Here is a 20,456-nt window from a genome sequence, read left to right on the forward strand (position 1 = left end):
AGAGCACTGACTGCTCTTGCAGAGGACCTAGATTCGATTCCCAGCACCCACATGGTGGCTACAAACCGTTCTTAACTCCAGTTCCAGGGGAATCCGACGCCCTCTTCTGATCTCCATGGCATTGCACAACATGGGTGCACTCACATACATGCAGGCAATACATTCATAAACATAAAAATAATAAAATATTAAAAAAAACTACAATGAATGGCACAGAGTGCATCTGATTACTAGTATAATAGAACTGAAGGCAAATGAATTTTAACCTTTATTTCAAAGATGAAACAGGGCTGTGATTCTTGAATTGAGAAAAAGAGCTTCTCATAATGAGAAACTGAATTATGAACATTCGTCCCAATACTCTGTAGAGTTTGTAAACATACTTCTACATTGTCACAGATTTGCCAATATCTAAACAATTACTTTAACCTGAATTCTGGGCTATGTTATTTCCTGAAAATCTTTTATTTAACTTGTGACAATTACCTAAAAATATACTTACTTTCTGTCAATGGGATGGAGATAATGACACCATTTCCTGTTCCCACCCACAAACGATTGCAAGACACCATAAGAGCTGTTATCCTCACAAATGAGAAGCCCAGTTTCCCAGTACCTGTAAGGTGAGGAGAAGGGAGAACATTTTATTGAGAAATGAGAGCAAGTACTGTTTCTAGAATCCAGTGTTTTAAGAGTAGCTAGTTTAAAACAACAGAAAAAAAGTTTGCTAGAGGTATACATCAAAGCAAACTCCTTAAAAAAAAAGACAGGGTCTCGGTATCCCAGGATAGCCTTGAGTTAATTACTTAGTGGAGAATGACCTTGACTTGTGATCCTCGGCCTCCACCTTTCCAAGTGCTGTGATTATAGGCAAGGGCTGGAATTACAAGTGCGCACCACCATCTTGGCTCAAAGAAAACTCTTATTGGTTTTATTATATATTTGACAAGTCAAAGTTAATGGGAAAAGAAAGTTCTACAAGTGGCTGGCATTACATTACCAACCAGAAAGATGGTACAAAGAAAATAAAGTGTATCAAAAAATATAACACAGGATTTAATTAGGGAGCTACAAAACCAAATCAAAGCAAAGACAAGACAAAACAAAACAGAAATCAAATGTCTTTTGATTTTGTAAACTGAAAAAAAATTCCTGGTTTGATTTAAACTTCTTTGTATGAATAAAAAAATTAATCTTTGCTAAAAAAAAACCATACCTTTTCCTTATTTCCACACAGGCTCTAAATCAGTTTAGAAATAGTAGGAAGTATAAGTTTTTAAAGAGAAATTTTATAATTGATCTCATTTTCAGAGATTTAGGAAGTATAATGATTACATAAATAATATATCTAAGACAAACGTCAACCATACGTGTTTAACCTGTAAGAACTGAGGGCCTAATCATAGAAGCAATGTGAGAAGGAACCTTAACTCCCATTCAGTCTAAGCTAGGAATCTTTAAAAGAATTTTTTTTAAAGATTGATTTATTTTGGCTGGGCGTGGTGGCGCACGCCTTTAATCCCAGCACTCGGGAGGCAGAGGCAGGCAGATCTCTGTGAGTTCAAGGCCAGCCTGGTCCACATAGTGAGTTCCAGGAAAGCTGGGGCTACAGGGAGACCCTGTCTCAAAAAGACCAAAAAATAAGATTTATTTTATATGCATGAGTGTTTTGCCCATATGTGTGTATGTGCATCATGGGCATGCCTGGCACCTAAGGAGGCCAGGAGAGGCCATCAGATTCCCCAGAACTGGAGTTAGAGACTATTATGAAACATCATGTGGGTGCTGGGAATGGAAGCCTGGTCCTTTGTAAGACAGCATGCACTCTTAATTTAATCGCTGAGCCACCTTTCCAGCCCTAAGCTATAGTCTTTAACCTACACTTAAAGTACATCTCTGAAATGAGTTTGTGTACATGTTTCTATATGCCTGATTCTATGGAGAGAGTACACAGTCAGCTTCTCTGTGGGCAATGATCCTAACATGTTAAATGATACTGGTATTTCTCCTCAGGAAAGGAATCCTTTAAGACATCCCTAGTGGCCAGATAGCACTAGATTAGGTTCTAAAAATACAGCAGATAACAAAACCAGAGAGATGCCGAAAGAACAAACAAGAATCATATAATATAGGTACAATTACACTAATGATAAACCTATTAAGAAAAAGGATGAAGCCAGGTGTGCTGGCACACAGCTTTTTCCCAGCACTCGGGAGGCAAAGGCAAGTGAACCTGAGTTCAAGGTCAGCTTAGTCTACATAGTAAGTTCCAGACCAACTAGGGCTAGAGGGAGACCCTGTCTCAAAAAGACCCGGAGGGAGGGAGGGAGGGAGGGAGGGATGAACTGGTCATAGTGGCACATGCCTTTAATCTCAGCACTCAAGAGACAGAGACAGAGGCAGAGGCAGGTGAGCCTCTGTCAATCTGAGGCCAGCCAGGGCTACAGAGTGCGACCTTATCTCCAAAATAAACAAAAATTATTTATTTATTTATTTATTTACTTATTTATTTCTAAAGTCTCCAGGTCATGGGACAAAATGTCACCTGACCTAAACACCAGAGTAAAAGTGCATCAAGGTGAGTTTTGCACTTTAATTACTAAGTAGAGAATAGATTGGAATGGAAACAAGGGGACCAGTTAGGAAGCACAAGGTTATCTAAGAGGGAAAGGTCAGTCACCTGGCCTAAAAAGACAGTGATCAAGATAAGTAACTGACTTAAAATATTTTCAAATTTGACAGAGCTCCTAGTGAATGGTAAGATGTGGAGAGTAAGGAAGGACTAAAGCAAAAATAACAATACTCTCCCCCAAACTACAGTCAAGAACTATGATATACATTAGAGCATCTGTCCAGAACTTTCAATAATCAAAGTTTACTATTCATGAGGCAGTTTGTTCACTAATCTTCTCAGACCATTTAAAAATAAAGGGGCTGGAGGTGTAAGTTATTGGTAGAGCATCTGCATAGCACACACAAGGCCCAGGTAAGAGCCACAACACTGTAAAAAATAGACAAAAACATTCTCATTGACTAGCATAGAGAAAACACTTGGAAAGCTTACCTAACATTTTGCTTACATAAGGCTCAATGTCCACATCTTGTAGATGTTGGTAAGTGTGTGCATGATAGAGACGGAGTGTGGAATCCAAACGAATGGAGACCCACACGCCATCACCTACCCAGGCAAGCTGCCGTACTTGGCTCTCCTTCCTGGGGTGTGCATCAAATGATTTCTAGGAGAGATGTTTAATCACAAAATTACTTTCATCACATAGGAAATCAAATTTAAGAACTGGTAATCTGCACAACAATCTGAAGATTATTAAAGGGATAAATCTTGCTTACCTAATGACTGTTCTTCACATTAAGCTCTTTCATCATAGAATGTAAAACACATACACACATATGTAAAGAAGAAAAAAAGAACCAAATGGTAGCTTGGGCATGGTGGCTAACACCTATAATCCAAGCATTTGGAAGGCTGAGGTAGAAGAACTGTAGTGAGTTCAGGCCAGCCTGGGCTACAGAGTGAGAGCCTGTCTCAATAGCAGCAACAACAACAGAACCAAGTGGTGCTGGGCTTCAGCACTATACAAGTTATCACCTTATGAAAACAATGCTGGCATATCCTCACCATGTACTGGTGTTCAGAGATTGTGATCTTAGGATTTGGTGTTGCTACGGAGCAATGTAAGAAATAATATCCTACTGATAACTAAACAAAAGGAACCCACACTGTTGTATATGGAACAGGCCTGAAAAATAAATACCAAATGGTTAGCTGTGGGATTTTGGGGTGTGTGGAGGTTATTGAGATCTAGCTTTGTAGCTCAGGCTGGTCTCGAACTTTTGGCAATTCTCCTACCTCAGCCTCCTGAGTACTAGGATTACAGGTATATGCCACCATGCCTAGCTTTAACTGTGGAATTTCTGAGAAAAGAATGGGACTTGGAGCAGGGAAGAAGCAGACATTTCACCTTAAAATTTTCCTACTGTAATTTAAAAACAAAATTTTAGATAACAGGAATGAATTTATATATTGTGGCCAAAACCTGAGATTTTATTTTTATAACAATGTTATTTCTCAGTTTCTGGCATATATGTAGATGAATGTGGATATACATGGAGTTGGGAATCCTAACAACAAATCCTTATATAACTAAACATCTCAAGAACAACATAAAATACACATTTGTGACTACATATACAGACACATATAAACCTTTACATGTGAATCCTTTCCATAAAAAATAACGAAACAAAAACACTACTTCTTACCCTCATAGTCCAAAGTAACAAGGGAGGCCAAGTAACATAGAAAGCTAAGAGATCAAAAGATATTGTTGAAGTACCCTAAAATACAGATTTGGAAAACAATTTCTAAAGTTTTTGTAGTCTAGCAGCAGTCTTTGGGTAATACAAATTTTAAGTACACAGAATATAGATTAACTTGCCTCTATCTTCATAGCCTTTGGCTGAACCACATAGATTTTGTTCCTATAGCCACACCACACTTTGTCATGAACCACAGTCATGCACCGGATGGAATGGTGAGGGCGTCCAAGGTCTAAGAGGTGGTAGTTTGACAGGTCCCACTGACCATCTAAAGAAGCAGATTATAGTTAATCATACCACTTTCTATTGACAAAGCATTCAAAGTAGCATGTATTAAATATACCCTTATCTATATAAACTCTAAGAACGGAAGAGCTCACAAAGAACATTTGATCCAACCTGCCACCCAATTAACTGGGCGCTCTTTAAAATATGCTTTCAAAAGTGGCAATGTGACAAATCAGTTACAAGTTATCTGAGTATGATAATATTTCTAGGGTCAGAATGGACTTAAAACTGGGTATATAATTCAGAACTGGAGCACTTGATAGCACATGCAAGATTCTGGGCCTATCAGCATGCATGCACTTGTGTATACACACATACACACGAATTGACAAAGTAATTTGGGAAATACCTTTCTCACTCACTTGTATTTTATTGGATTTTCTTAAGTAGAAATGAAGGGTAATCCACTGTGACATGTAATCCATGCTACCAACTATGCATATAGTCTGTACATCTGAAATTCAAATGCTGACAGAAGAGGGCTGGAGAGATGGCTCAGCGGTTAAGAGCACTGACTGCTCTTGCAGAGAACCCAGATTCAATTCCCAGCACCCACATGGAGGCTACGAACTGTCCTTAACTGCAGTTCAAGGGGAATCTGACACCCTCTTCTGACCTCTGCGGCATTGCACGACACAGGTGGATTCACATACATGCAGGCAATACACTCGTACACATAAAATGAAAATAATAAAAATATATTTCAAACGCCGACAAAAGCTAGGCGTGGTGACGCTACCACGCCTTTAATTTCAGCACTCAAGAGGCAGAGGCAGGTAAGTTGAGACCAGTGTGGTCTACATAGCAAGTTCCAAACCAGCTAGGGCTACACAGTGACACTGTACCTCAAAAAGAAAAAACAAAACAAAACAAAAAACAAAATGCTGAGAAATTCAAAACTTTGAGGGACAACATGGCACTCGTATGCTATCATCCATTAGTCTATAGTTTTGTCCAGTTGAAAGACAAAGTAAAAATACAGTCCTAACTTTGCTATGGTTCTGTCTTTTCCTTTCAAAAACAAGCATTTTGGCCTGTGTTCCACCTATAGTCCTTTATAGATCCTCCCTGCTCATTCACTTTTGATGCCCACTGCATTAGCTATAGTAGCCAGGGTCATCACTAGCTCTGTTTTGGACACTCTACTTCAAGAGGCTTTAACTGTTTACTACCTCTTAATAAGTTTACAGTCTACTTTTACATAATATTTACTCCTTAGAAATCTCTTGCTCTTTTTTTAAACCAAAAGCAGGATCTTTTATTTTACTGATCCTTAATAAATGTAATTTTATTCTGTCAATATAATTTTTATTCTGCTTATCAAAATAAATCCATTATTCCTTCTTTTTTTTGGGGGGTGTTCTTTTTGAGACAGGGTCTCCCTGTAGCCCCAGCTGCTGTCCTGGAACTCACTATGTAGACCAGGCTAGCCTTGAACTCACAGAGATCCACCTGTCTCTGCCTCCCAAGTGCTGGGATTAAAGGCATGCGCCACCAGGCCCAGCCATTATTCCATTTTTAAAAAGCTTTTATCTATGTTTTACTTTGTGTTTGAGTGTTATGCTTGCCTGTATGTAAGTGCACCCATATCGTGCAATGCCTGTGGAAGTCAGAAGAGAGTGTCAGATCTGGAACTGGAGTTATGGACAGTTGTTAGGAGTTATGGACAGTTGTTAGCCATCTCTCCAGCTCCATTATTCCATTTTTTTCTAATCTCTTTCACTTAGTAGCTAAGGGGCTATGAATAAATTATTAAAATCCTGGGCCTCAGTTTCCTGATCTATGCAATGAAGATGACAAGTGAACCTTCCTATTAAGTTATTGTGAAGCCTAAACACAGAAAATTCTATAAAGGACCTGAATAAAGCAAAATAGAGCCCTTTCTCTGTGATGATATAGTCATTACCTAACAATCTCTATATACCAACAAGCCCAAGTATCATTTACCTCACACATCTTTAATACCAACAGGATGCAAGACTTTGATAAAATCCAAATTACTTTATTTTTTCATATTTCCTTATTTATCAACCTAGTGGCTAGGAAATAAACTATTTAGATGACACATATACCAAAGAGTTATTATGAAGGCTACATACTTTACTTATCAATCCATTCAAGACAGATTTTCTCAAGTCAATAGACACTGCCTGTGACTAAAAATAATGTGACATGATAATGATTATACTTTACTCAATTAAAAAAATGGGGGGGGACAGCTCAAGAGATGCTGGCTCAGTGGTTAAGAGCACTGACTGCTCTTGCAGAAGGCCCATATCAAATGACTCTCAACTACCAGTTAACTCCAGTTCCAGGGAATCTGACACCCTCTGACCTCCTTGGGAAACTGCAGACACGTGTTATACATAAACTCATGCAGACAAACATACATACAAATAAAATAAAACTAAAAAACATATTTTAGTCCAGGTTTTGCAGCACACTTCTATGATCCCAGGACTCGGGAGGATAAGGCAGGTGGAATGTGAGCTCAGGCTAATCTGGGGTGCATAGTGAGACCCTATCTCAAAATAAAAACAAAAAAGGAAACCTCTTAAACTTAAATGTAAATAGAAGGGAATTATTTCTAAAGCATGTGACAAAAAATTATCCTCACTAAATTTTTCTAATTGAGTAAATACGTGAATGAAAAATAAATATCTATCACACTATACAAGTGTACCAGAAGGCTGGGGAGATGGATCAATGGGTAAAGTGCTTGCTATGCAAGTATGAGTACAACATGGGCTTGGATCTCCAGAATCCATGTAATACAAAGCACAGCAGTATGCGTCTGAAATCCTAGCTGTCCTGGAAGGTGAACATAGGACACTCTCTAAAACCTTTAGAGGCCAGCTAACCTGGCATACACAGCAGTGAACAAGACCCTGTCTCAAGCAAGGCAGAAGGCAAGGACCAACATAGGAGATTGTCCTCTGATTTCCACATACACAGCATGGCACATGCACACCCACAATCATACACACCAACAGGTGCACATACACATACATACACACACACAAAGATAATGTACATATATGGGTACAGAAAATGGTACTCTGTACTCTTTGTGATAGATGCACTGTTTATCAGGTATACCTAAATACATACCTTCATTCACACATTTACTGACATGTTAATATTAAACTTTTGTTCTTTCTTATTTTAAAATATTTGAGATACAAAAGCCAGTTTGAAAATGCTTTGCAAACAACAGCTTGGCATACTATATACTATACACATATGGTACTACACACACACACACACTTATATATACATATATAAAAAACTTTATATATATATACTATATATATACACTATATAGATACATACATGCTGTGTGTGTGTGTGTGTGTGTGTGTGTGTGTGTGTGTGTGTGTGTGTGTGTTTGTTTTGAGTGCCCCCCCATCTCACTATATAGCCCTGGCTGGCCTGGAACTATGTTGACCAGGCTGCCTGCCTCTGCCTCTTGAGTGCTAGGACTAATTATTTTTTGGTCTTTTTGAAACAGGGTCTCCCTATAGCCCCAGCTGGCCTGGAACTCACTATGTAGACCAGGCTAGCCTTGAACTCGAGAGATCTGCCTGCTGTTGCCTCCTGAGTGCTGGGATTAAAGGTGTGTGCCACCATGTCCAGCTTATGTTATATATTCTTAACTACTTACCAACTCCTCTGTGAAAGATTGCAAGGGTGCCATCAGCCAGGGCCACTAACACAATCCCTTTTACGTGTCTGCAAACAGGAAAAGGAATTTCAGAACCTCCATTCAGTAGTACAGAAGGGACCACATGTTACTGAACCAATGCAGAGCTTCTCAAAGGGCCAGTTTGTGACGAGGGACTTGTATAACACTTAAATGAACTCACTGCTGTCTTCACTGTGAATGTCTTGCTAGGAAAACATCTCAAAGGAATTAAATGCACAGTGTGTGGTTATAGCAGTTGTTCTGCTTTCTAGCCCAAGGTTCCTTCTCTCATCCCAGGGTCAACATAACTGTACAAACCAGAGATGCACATTTTGATTGGAACAGTTCTGTAGACTTAGATAAACTGTTTGAACTTGATAGTCAACCTATGGAAAGGAATAACAAACCAATGCCCCAATCAACATACTCCCAAGCTATGAATACTATTCTGAAACAAAATATAAATGAATAGGTGGTAGTTCTCTTCCTGAACTACTAAAGTTAAGATTCAATCTGGAAAGTTCTCTTCTACTTCAGTTTTCTACTTTCCATATAGAATTTCTTTCTTGCTCAATTTCTCTACGGTCCATTAAAATGGTTAAAACCAACAAATACACCAAGCTTGTATACTGATAGAATCATGATACATAGTAGTTTTAACAAATGTAGTTAACACTAAAATCAACACTTTTAAAAGGAATAATTAAAAAAATTAAACTTACACAATACTGAGAATCGAGTCTTTAAGCTTAATGGAATGGAGACATTTCCTCCACTGGGCTACAGACGAATGGACATACAAACTGCAAGAACAAAGTCAAGACTGGTAAGGCACAGAGAATATCACAATGCTTCTATCTAACAATGACCACAACAAAGAGTAGCAATCAATTTTTAGGAAAAGGGTCTGATGCTTTCGTACGCATGATCAGAAAAAACAACAATAACAACAACAAGGAGAGTCAAGGTTGACCTAAGACAGAAAAATAGGCTGTTTAAACAAACAGAAACGTGGAGACCAAAATGCTAGTACTAGTGTTGGTTTAGAGTATCAACCATTTAGGTTGCCCCACACTTAACTGTTTCTGGATAAAATCCTTTTCATGGATTATCCCACATCTCTATTGCACCAAACTTTTGTATGACAGAGTGATTCACATCAGAAAATGGCTAACTATGGCTTGTAGGCCAAGGCCAGTCAGCCACATGTTTAGTACAGCCTGCAAACTAAACAGTGGTTTGTATATTTTCAGATGGTCAGGGGAAAAAAATTAAAGTATTATTTCATGATGTAAGATTTAAATAAACTTCAAATTTAGTGTCCGCATATAAAGTTGTACTGGAACAAAGTCATCCTAGGTTTACTAACACCACTTTTTATAGTTCCAGATCCCTATGGAAAAAGACATATGGGTTACTCTGCTTAACTTTTGGAAATGCACAGTTCTGTAATATCCCACCAAACTATTAGGGAGTAAACAAAGCAAGTAATATGATTACCATCCTCTGAGCTTTCAAATTATGATTTATTCTTTTTCCTCTGAACAATTTTTATATTTTATTTTGTTCGTATGTATGAATGTTTGCCTGCATGAAGTATACTGTGTGTGTGCCTACTGCTCAAGGCCAGAAGAGGGCATTGGATCCCCAAGAACAGTAATTAATAGAAGTTCATAAGTCACCATGTGGGTGCTGGGGACCAAACTCAGGTCCTCTGCAAGATCAGTCAGTGTTCTTCATCACTGAGCTACTCCCCAGGCACATTTTGTAATTCTTGTTTATAGTAACTCTACCAAAAAGCTAAAGTTGGGGATTGGATTTTTTCTTATGGAGCCAAACCACATTACTTTAATCCTTGGAATTTCCTGTCAACATTCCAACATGTATAAGCCTTCTATATCAATAGTTCTCTGTATTAGTGCTATTCAAGATGTTCTAAATTTAGTTTTGGTTTTTTGAGACAGGGTCTTGTAATGCAGCCCAGGCTAGCCTAAATTTGTAATCCTCCAAGTGCTGAGATTTTAGGAATGCACTTCCATGCCTTGCTAGGATTTTAAAACCTTACTTACTTTTCCTCCTAAGAATATTTCTAGTTTATGAGGTAGTTGTAACAAAACTTCAAATTTTGTGCATATATATAAAAGTCCTTGTATTAATCCACACTTTTTGTTTGTATTTGTATTTACTACATTTCATTTTTGCTTAAGTAATTTGTGTTTTGTTGTTATTGTTTTGTTTTGTTTTTTTTTTAAATTGAGAAAGGGTCTCACTATGTGGCCAAGGCCAACATGGAATGATATGTTGCCTAAGCTGGTCCTCAACTCACAATTTTCCTGCCTCAGCTTTCCAAATGTTGGAATTACAGGCCTGTGTCACCCATTTTTTGCTTTTAAATGCCAAAGTAGAAGACTAAGGATACTGCCATATTAGAAATGCTAGCACTTACCAGCCATTCTGAGCTCCAAGCCACATTGTTGGTAAAAGACTACTCATTTTCTGGGCTTCCTCTCTCACCAGGTCCTGTTCACTGGGCAATACTGATATTTGATCTTTGTACACATCTGAATCACTACTAGAAAAGTGGACACAAGGAAAACAAAACAAAACAAGTTGCATATACTCAGCTTTAGTTGTCATGGATTGAACATTTCTACATTAAAGTCTACAACCACAACAAATAGACACTGAAATTCCATAAAAGCCAATATTAAATACTTATATTGAATAGTTCAACAACTGTACAGAAATACTAACTAGGAAGCCTAAAGCACAGATAAGAAAATAAGATGCAGTAAAGAAATTCAGCAGTCAATATTCAGACTTTAATTACAACTCTCAGAAAGAAAAACCAAAAGCAACCAGAACAAAAAAAGGAAGAAAGACTGGTTGATTTACAGTTCTTCATTATAATTACTTTGAAGTTTATGATAGTTTTTGCTGGGGTGGTTGAGAGAGAAAAGTGAGAGAGGGTGTGTCATCCCCCCCCCCCCCCGTCTGCCAAGGAGGTTGATATATAATGAATTTTATAAATTAAACTAAAACATGTTTATATTCTATCACAAAACCTTTATTTTGGGCTGTCAGGGCATATCTAGTAAAAGATATATAAAAGAACCAGCAAATTCAAAACATGACTTTATTCCTAAATTAATGGTTAAATGCTAATACTGTTAGTTGAGCTAAGAAAAAAAAATTGTAGAAAGGAATCAGTTTAAAGAGGCCTTAATCTAAGGGGACCTAGAGAGGCAAGAAACAAAATAAGAATATACTAAATGGGGGGCTGGAGAGATGGCTCAGCGGTTAAGAGCACTGACTACTCTTACAGAGGACCCGGGTTTGATTCCTAGCACCCACATGGCAGGTACGAACCATTCTTAACTCCAGTTCCAAGGGAATCTGAAGCCCTCTTCTGACCTCCACGGCATTGCACAACACAGGTGCACTCACATACATGTAGGCAATACACTCATATACATAAAATAAAAATAATAAAAATAAAATAAAAAAAGAATATACTAAAAGGGTCTAAATTAATCGGTCCTCTAAAGGAACCTGAAACAACAACCCTGCATGAGAACTAAATTCAAGAAAGTCACTCAAGTCAACTTGGGAAAATCAAACAATGACAAATTTAAATAATGGATTCTTTTGATGATAACTGGAGTAGGAGTGAATAGGGTGAAAAGGACCAAGAGTTATTAATAGAAAGGAAGTCAGAATACCACAATTAAAAAAATACCACAGGAGAAAAGGATCAGGATGATGTGGACTAGTACACTATGTGGACAAGATTTTTCATTTTTTCAAAATGTTGGAAGAAATAGATAAGAAATTGGAGCAAGAAAATCTCCAGAGAGAATAAGTAGGGGAGAAGATATCTTTTCAGCTCACTACAAGGGTATCAAGTATTAGGCATTTAGGCTATTTGACATTATTTTTGTTCTTTTTATGTGTGTATTGCCACAAGCCCCAAGTTACAGACTTAGGATGCATACCTTGACTGAAACACTGGGGAGAGGTCTTCTGGGATTTGAACTCCCAAAGGATCAGTAAACACGTGTTCTGTGTACACACCAGTTTGGGATATGTCCACGGTGTCTTCAGTGGCACCTGCATTGCCTTCTGTAGCTTCAGTTGCTTCTTCTGCTGTTGGAACATTTTCATCAACTTCACTATTTTCTGCCTCCACTTCTAAAAAAAAAAAACCAAAAACCAAAACAAAACCATAAAAACACTATGCTGATTTGAGCTTTTCTCCTCTAACACTTTCACCACACAAACCCCTGCTATAGAATTCCATTCCAATGACCTCCTCCTTTGCACTGAGTAAGGAGATGGACAACTCTTTGTTTTCACATAGCCATTGTAGTATTTAATACTGACAAGTCCATAATGTGTATTCTGGGGTAGGCTCATACAGCTACACAGATGGCAAGGAAGAACAGATATACCTGATGGTCTTTCCATCACAGGAGAAGCACCATTGGTACTAGGGGAAGTGGCAGTTCCTGTCACCCCTTCTGTGGAGCAACCAACCACTGTGATGCCTCCCAGCAAGCTGTCCATCTCTGCTGAGCTGTTGCTGGTCATACTTCCACACAATGATGCTTTGTCTACCTGACCAGACTCTGAAAGTTCTTCTCCTGCAGGGTAGTCTGTTTCCCGTGCTCCTGAAAAAAGGAACTTTCTTTGAGTACTTAAGTAAACTCCTATAAGCAGCAATTTTTTTTTCCCATTAAAGCAACTCTAGATTTGAAATGAGAATATACAGGTGAAGCTGGGTGTAGTGATGCACGCCTTTCATCCCAGAACTTGGGAGACAGAGGCAGGCGGTCTACATAGTGAGTTCCAGGACAGCTGGGGTTACAGGGAGACCCTGTCTCAAAAAGACCAAAAAAAAAAAAAAAAAAAAAAAGAGAGAGAGAGACAGAATGAGAACGAGAATATACAGGTGAAATGTACAGCTACCTGAATGTACTGCCAAGACGGCAGCATTAAATTTATTTAAAGTGAGCCTGACAAAACAAGAAAATAACTTAAAAAGTAAAATAATATTTATTGGTTCAGCAAGGAAAAGCACTTGCTGCACAAAACTGATGACCTGGGTTTGATCCCTATACCCCATTGTGGGAGCAGAGAACCAACCCCCAAAAGTTGTCCTCTGGCCTCCATACATGAAACATAAAGCCATGTGCTTACATTCAAATACACAATAATAATAAATAAAAATTTAAGGGTTGTTGAGATGGCTCAGTGGTTAAGGCCAGGTACTATTCCTCTGGAGAATCCAAGTTCAATTCCCAGAAGCTCATAACCTCCTATAGCTCCAGCTTCTCTGGCTTTTAGCAGGCACCTGTACACACATGCACAAACCCACACACAGCTCAGCGGTTAATAGTACTGGCTGCTCTTGCAGAGGTCCCAGGTTTGATTCCCAGCACCCACATGGTGGCTAACAACCATCTGTAGCTCCAGTTCCAGGGGAGCTGACACCCTCTTCTGACCTCTGTGGGCATTGCATGACACAAGTGCACCTGGCCTACATGCAGGCAATATACGCTTACACACAAATAAAAAGTTAAAAACTATATATGTGTGTGTGTGTGTGTGTGTGTGTGTGTGTGTGTATACTTATTAACTTTAGGCAACAATAATTTGGGGGGGAGACAGGGTCTTACAAGGCACAGGTTGGCCTTGAACTCTCTATGTAGGCAAGGCTGGCCCCGAATTTCTGATCCTCCTGCCTCTACTGCCCAAGTGCTAAGATTACAGGTGTAAACCAACACACCTGGATAAGCAATAATAATTTAAGAAGGAGAAAAGAACCTGGTGTGGTGGTTCATACCTTTAATCCTAGCACTCAGAAGGCAGAGGCAGGCAGATCTCTGTGACATCAAGGCCAGTCTGGTCTACAAAGCAAGTTCCAGGCCAACTGAGACTACAAGGAGACCCTGCTTCAGAAAACCAAAAGAAACAGAAAAGGTGGCTAGTGAAATGGCCCAGTGAGTAAAGTACTTGCTGTGTAAGCCTGATGACCTGAGTTTAATGTCTGGAACCCATGTAAGGTGGGAGGAGAGAACTGATTCCACAAAGTTTGCTGCCCCTCAAAACACAAAATCATACACACACACACACACACACACACACACACACACACACACATATCTCTCTCTCTGATCCTTCTAGACAGGACGAGTAAAAGATCCCATATTACAGGAATTAACAACTACAATAAATGAAGAAAACTGGTCAACAGTCAAATAGCCAATATACAATACAATCAGTTAACAAATGAGGACAAAGGATCAATGTAAATCATGTATCAATATAACATTCTAGCTTTGTCCCCTAAACACAAAACAGAATAATTCCAGCTAACCCCATTAACCACATCTATTCATTCATACTTCCATTTGAAAATTTTTGTTTTTGTCGGGCAGGGGGTTGAGACAGACTCTTGCTACACAGGTCAGGCAGCCTTCACCTGCTTCTGTTTCCCAAGTGCTAGAATTACCACACCTGGCCTTCCACCTGAAATTAATATTTAAATGAAATATATATATATGGTTTTTTTTTTTTTTTTTTTTTTTGAGACAGGGTCTCCCTGTAGCCCCAGCTGTCCTGGAACTTGCTATACAGACCAAGCTGGCCTTGAACTCACAGAGATCCACCTGCCTCTGCCTCCCGAGTGCTGGGATTAAAGGCGTGCGCCACCATGCCCAGCTTATGAAGCCTGTATTAACAGCTCCTAAAATTCTAGTTTTCTACTGGCATTCCCAAATTTACTGGGCAGAGCTCATATCTGGACAAAGGTAAGAATTATAGTAAGCAATGTTTTGTCGACTTTGAACTTCAAGATTAACACCTGGAAGGAAGAATAGAGTGGAAAGAAAAGGAAGGGGCAGAGACTCACTTTACCTGGGACACTTGCAATGCACAGAACATGAGAGTTGCAAACAGTGAAGCTATCTAGGATGTTGCCAGGTTGAATAGCATCAATAATGATAACTTTTGTAGCTGAATGAGTGCTGGTACAGATCCAGACTTGACTGGATAATTCTTCTTGATTTTTTAACTCCTTCTGCTGTTCCTGAGTAGACAAAGGACAATGTTTAAGATTATATGTATGTGCAAACATTCCTAAGACTGTGGTCTTCCCAGATTTTGGGGAGAACTAAAATACAATCATCAGTATTACAGACTAAAAATTAGTAGTTGAAGCACATAAGTGGAACAAATAGTCACATATTCTGTGTGGTAGTGGTTAACAGAGGTTTGCATAAACTGAATTGTACTCATTTCAAGTGTATACTTGACTATATGTAAATAATACCTCAATATTAATGTTAAAAGTATTAGGGAGAACGAGCTAGTGCACAGTAATCTCTAAGAGAAGTTAGACCCCTAATCAATGCACTGAAGAGCTGAACTAGTATATTTATAACCAGGAAGTCCAACACTACTGCACATTTCCTTACCTTAAGTTCCTGATCCAACTTATCTAAACTACTCTGAGATGCACTTCGCTGTTTACTGTCTTCAGTATCCAAACCAGCAATGTCCTTGTAAAATACACTTGCTCCAACAACAGAACCGCCATCTCTGGTCTTGCCACCAGACAAATTGACTCCAACAGCACACCACAGCTTCTCAGGTTGGGGGAGAAGGTAGAAAGGAATTATTATATCATTTTTCTCACTAAAAATACTTAGAAAAATTTCACCTTTTCTTAAAGTAACTAATGGTAAGCACTGTGTTTAATATACGGTAAGCTATGCACTGGGTGTGGTGGCACATGCCTATAACCACAGTACTTAGGAGGCTCAGGCAGAGGATCAAGGGTTTAAGGCCAAAGAGGGGAGGGGAGGAAAGATTTCAAGACCAGCCTGGATTACACAGTGAGACTTTGTTTAAAAAAAAAAAAATCAAAATTAAAAAGCTATAAAATGGACAATTGTCTCACTACAAAATCTCTTTATAAACATTTTTGGTTTAAACAGATTTTTGGTTTAAATAAAAAATCCACTCGAATTTGAGGACTACCCTTTGGTGTTGCAATTAGCTTACCTTCATGGATGCATCTTTTTCATCTAGAGGTCTGAGATAGACAGGCACAGGTAAATTTTTCATCTTACTTTCTCCCTGACCATTGGTTACCTAACAATGAAGGGGACACACCAGTTAGCCTCATTAATAGCGAACTTCTTACAGAACAACTGAGATGTGGGCTAGCAAGTCTGTGGGGCATTTGCTATTGAAATCAAGTTCACCTTGATTTTGTCATTCTTACTTGAAAAAAAGCACAGAAAACCAAGTAGTGATTGGTGACAATAAATAAAGTAGAAGAGGAGCTCAGGAGCTCATTACGAGGCAGTAGTTCACAATTACACTTGCACTCTTAAAGTGCATGTTTGTATACAAATGTGCTCAGTCTTTTAGGAGTTCAGACCCAGAGGTGTTTTATTCACATTTTAGGGCTCTAGAAAACATCCTGAAAAAACACCAGCTTCCATATTTCTCTAAATGCCAAGTCCAAGCAGCTTGAAATGAGCAATTTAGGATACCTATTTCAATTTTTTATTTATTTTTATGTGTATGAGTGTTGGCCGGCATGTGTGTAAGTGCACTCATGTTGTACAGTGCCGGTGGAGGTCTGAAGAGGGCATCAGATCCCCTGGAACTGGAGTTACGGATGGTTGTTAGCTGCCATGTGGGTGCTGGAATTCAAACTCAAATCCTCTGCAAGAGCAGCCAGTACTCTTAATCGCTGAGCCATCTCTCCAGCCCCTGGATATGTATTTCAAATTCATGTTTTCCATATTCCTCTCAGTCTGTATGTTCTGCTATACACTCATCACATTCCCAAGTTACCTGCTTGTACTTCTGAGGTAGACTCCAGCCAAAAGCTTGCACTCTACCATCTTCCTTCTGAACATGAGCCTTTACCTGCCGATACTGTTCTCGCTTTTGTTCTCTGCGGGAAGCTAAACTAGCCTCAGTTCTAGAAGAAGATACGTGCAGTTTTAATTACATGAATGCAATAAAAGTTATACCTCCTCTCTCTTGCTAAAATAGAAAAGAAAAAGAAAAGCAAACAAAAATATTTGGTTCTAAACTTATTTATTCAGACTACAACAGCTCTTTAGAAATTATTATACCAAAACTGTGGTGCAAGCTTATAATCCCAGCACCTGGGAGGTGAGGGCAGGTATTCAAAGTCATCTTCCACTACATAGTGAGCTTCAACCTAACCTGGGCTACGTAAGACTCTGTCTCAAACACTCATACACACACACACACACACACACACACACACACACTTTTAATTAAAGGTATTCTTTTCATGTTTGTCCAACAAGGCCTCAAAAAGTAAGCAGCATATTGTATTAAACTGAGTTATTAGCCATCAAATTTTTATGAAGTTTCAGATGTTACGTATGAAAGGGAAAAATTCTGAAATTATTTGGGTTCTTCCTTTTCTTTGAGACAAGGTTTCCCTGTAGTCTCAGCTGGCCTGGAATTTGCTATGTAGACCAGGCTGGCCTTGAACTCACAAGAGATCCACTGACTTTGGCCTCCAGAGTGCTGGGATTACAGGTATGTGCCACCACACCTGGCTATTTGGGTTTTTTCTTTTCTAATGCATTCAACAAATACTGAGACTTTTCTAATGCCAGAGACTGTGCTATAGTCTGCTCAGGAAGATAATTAAGTTCAATTTTTATATTCTACTCACTTAATTTTAGGAAACAAAAAGACAAACTGAATAAGCTTTAGAGATTTGGAGTGATGCATGAAAATGATTTACAAAAAAGAATTTCTTTTTGTTGGCCATTTAAGTTTTTGAGGTGATTTTTTGTATAGAACATATCTACAAACCTACCAACAACCACTATATCAGTAAGTCAGACACTGTACAGACTTTGAAATAGCTTATACCCAATTTTCAGGTAGAAAAATGGGTTCTGAGAGGTTAAATTGTCAACGTGTATATACCTAATGAGCAGCAGAGTCAGAAGAGAAAACTAAGTCCTTTTGGGTCTTAAAGGAAATGTTCAGACCCTTAGGACAAAGGCTTAAATAGGAGTTGATTCTCTCCTTCAACCCTATGAGTCCTGGAGATTGAACTCAAATAATCAAGCATGGCAGCAAAAACTTTACTTGCTGAGCCATCTTGCTGGCTTAAAGTGCAACTTGCTAAGAAACACTGGCTATAAGGCATTCATTTATTCTGAGATAGGGTCTCGCTCTGTGGCCCAGGCTGACCTCAAAATTACAGTCCTCCTGCTTCAGCCTCCACAGTACTAGGATTACAGTCATGAGCCATCATGCCTGGCTCTATAGGTAATCTACTTAAAGGCGGTCAAGTTATAGAAATCTATTCTTTTTCAGAAATAATTTCCTTTTGTTCTTTGAGATAGGGTCTCAGTCTGTAACTAAAGCTTGCCTGGAACTCTCCATATATATCAGCTGGCCTTGAACTGGGGATAATCCTCCTGTCTCAGTCTCCCAAATACTGGGATTAACAAGCTAAGTCATCATGTCTTGCCAGAAAGTTTCTTTATAGATTCTTGTAAAAGATTTAATAAGGGTCAAGAGAATTCTAAACTATTAACTTACTTTAGGGAAGGCCATTAGTTTAGAAAATACTTACTCTTCACTAAGGAAATCAAAGGCTTTGGACTTATCACCAGGGAGCTGAGATAAGGTGCTGCTTCTTTTCTTAACAGAAGGAGTAACATGAGACGTGGGTGCATTGTACTTCAGATTAACAGGTGGTTCCGGCTTCTTTGTTGTATTGCTTGAAGAGCTGAAAAGTCTGCTGAAACTAAAAAAACAAACAATAAACTCCCCCCAAAAATCACAAGTATATCTGTCATATACATTGTGAAAAAAGTCCCTAATTTTTCCATAAATTTTTGTGCTCAAGAAAATTTCAAAGTGCTTCTACAAGTTAGACATTGGCAAAAAGTATTTATAGTCATACATTGCAGTTTTAGCAGTAACTCAGAGCCAAAATCAGACATTCGGGGGGAAAGAAAACTATTGCCTAGAATGCCAGGTGCCAGTTTTTTTAATAAGCAATTTCCACAATGAAAGAGAGGCGCTCTTGAGTATAGAAAGCGTTTACTGAATAAACTAAACGATTCCTTAGCTAGCTCCTGCTTGGTGCAATGTAAGAATAGTTATTAAGCAGTAAGGTTATGACTGTATGGTTTGAACAGAAGCTTAGTATGCCAGCTCTAAAAACAGTTTATCATACTAAAGTATTAGAACACACATCACCAAGTTAATACACATCTTATGTATTTTCTGATTAAGCTCAATTTAAGTTAACTATTTCCAAGCCACAGTGAAAACATTTATGCTTCAATGAAATAGATTATTCCTAAAATGATTTTAACCACAATAAACACAGTACTTCTGGCACAAACATAATAAAGTTTAACACACACATACTAACCAAGCCATATTAAATTTCTCATCTACACTTTAATGGGGATTCATGTACCTGTCAATTTTATAAATAATTCCCCATTACTCAATTTGGCAAAAGATGCCACCAAACGCATGACTGACATGATGCAGCTTACAACAGTTTATTCTTGGTCCTCAAGAACAGCCTTACCGAGTTGGCATGCTATATATCAAAAAGAAGAACTTCAGTTTAGCTATTTCCTCCTAATTGGAAAAAGTCAGTATAATATTCTTGTCTCAAAATGTTATCTATGTTTAATGTCCTTAATATACTTACAACTGCCAAATGCTTGACCTTTTTTTTTCTTGCATGGCTGGATTTTCTCGTGATGCCCTAGATTTTTTTTTTAAAAAAAAGTGTTATTAGATAGATACAGGTGTTCTAGTTTTCTCTAAGAACAAAAGACCCACAAAGTTCACAGGCTACACCAGCAAGAGTCCATAATTAAATTTAGCAAGCAGTTGCTTTGACATGAGCCAGTCTGCTACCATCCCACCTTAAAGAGCTCAGTGTCTTGCTAGATTATTACCTGTGTTGGACAAATAGTCAATAAGCCTGATTGTTCCTATTTAAAGTTTTCCCCATTTCTTTTGTTGCTGTTAAGAAAGAAGGTCTAGAGCAGGGTACGGTAGTGCAAGCCTTTCATCCCAGCAGAAGTAAGAAGGC

The 20,456-nt window shown here is 38.5% G+C and overlaps 1 protein-coding gene across 22 annotated transcripts in view; it reads right to left on the minus strand.

The window, feature by feature from the left end:
- Spag9 (sperm associated antigen 9) overlaps positions 1-20,456 on the minus strand; it is a 159,187-nt gene that overhangs the window by 18,307 nt on the left and 120,424 nt on the right. For 10 of the 22 annotated variants that reach the window (XM_008838386.3, XM_008838397.3, XM_008838390.3 and 7 more), the window contains 14 exons: positions 20,067-20,123; positions 18,966-19,139; positions 17,183-17,312; positions 16,379-16,468; positions 15,790-15,957; positions 15,230-15,401; positions 12,763-12,981; positions 12,307-12,502; positions 10,758-10,883; positions 9,034-9,114; positions 8,291-8,358; positions 4,458-4,606; positions 3,065-3,236; positions 503-616 (listed from right to left, as the gene is read on the minus strand). In XM_008838386.3, coding sequence (XP_008836608.2) covers positions 503-616; positions 3,065-3,236; positions 4,458-4,606; positions 8,291-8,358; positions 9,034-9,114; positions 10,758-10,883; positions 12,307-12,502; positions 12,763-12,981; positions 15,230-15,401; positions 15,790-15,957; positions 16,379-16,468; positions 17,183-17,312; positions 18,966-19,139; positions 20,067-20,123 — 1,916 coding nt within the window. Of the gene's footprint in view, positions 1-502; positions 617-3,064; positions 3,237-4,457; positions 4,607-8,290; positions 8,359-9,033; positions 9,115-10,757; positions 10,884-12,306; positions 12,503-12,762; positions 12,982-15,229; positions 15,402-15,789; positions 15,961-16,378; positions 16,469-17,182; positions 17,313-18,965; positions 19,140-20,066; positions 20,124-20,456 lie in introns of all 22 variants that reach the window. The other 12 variants (XM_029566107.1, XM_029566104.1, XM_029566102.1 and 9 more) reach the window with 4 other exon arrangements.

Source organism: Nannospalax galili, unplaced genomic scaffold (genome assembly GCF_000622305.1).
Source record: "Nannospalax galili isolate Female #2095 unplaced genomic scaffold, S.galili_v1.0 scaffold95, whole genome shotgun sequence".
Lineage (NCBI taxonomy): Eukaryota > Metazoa > Chordata > Mammalia > Rodentia > Spalacidae > Nannospalax > Nannospalax galili.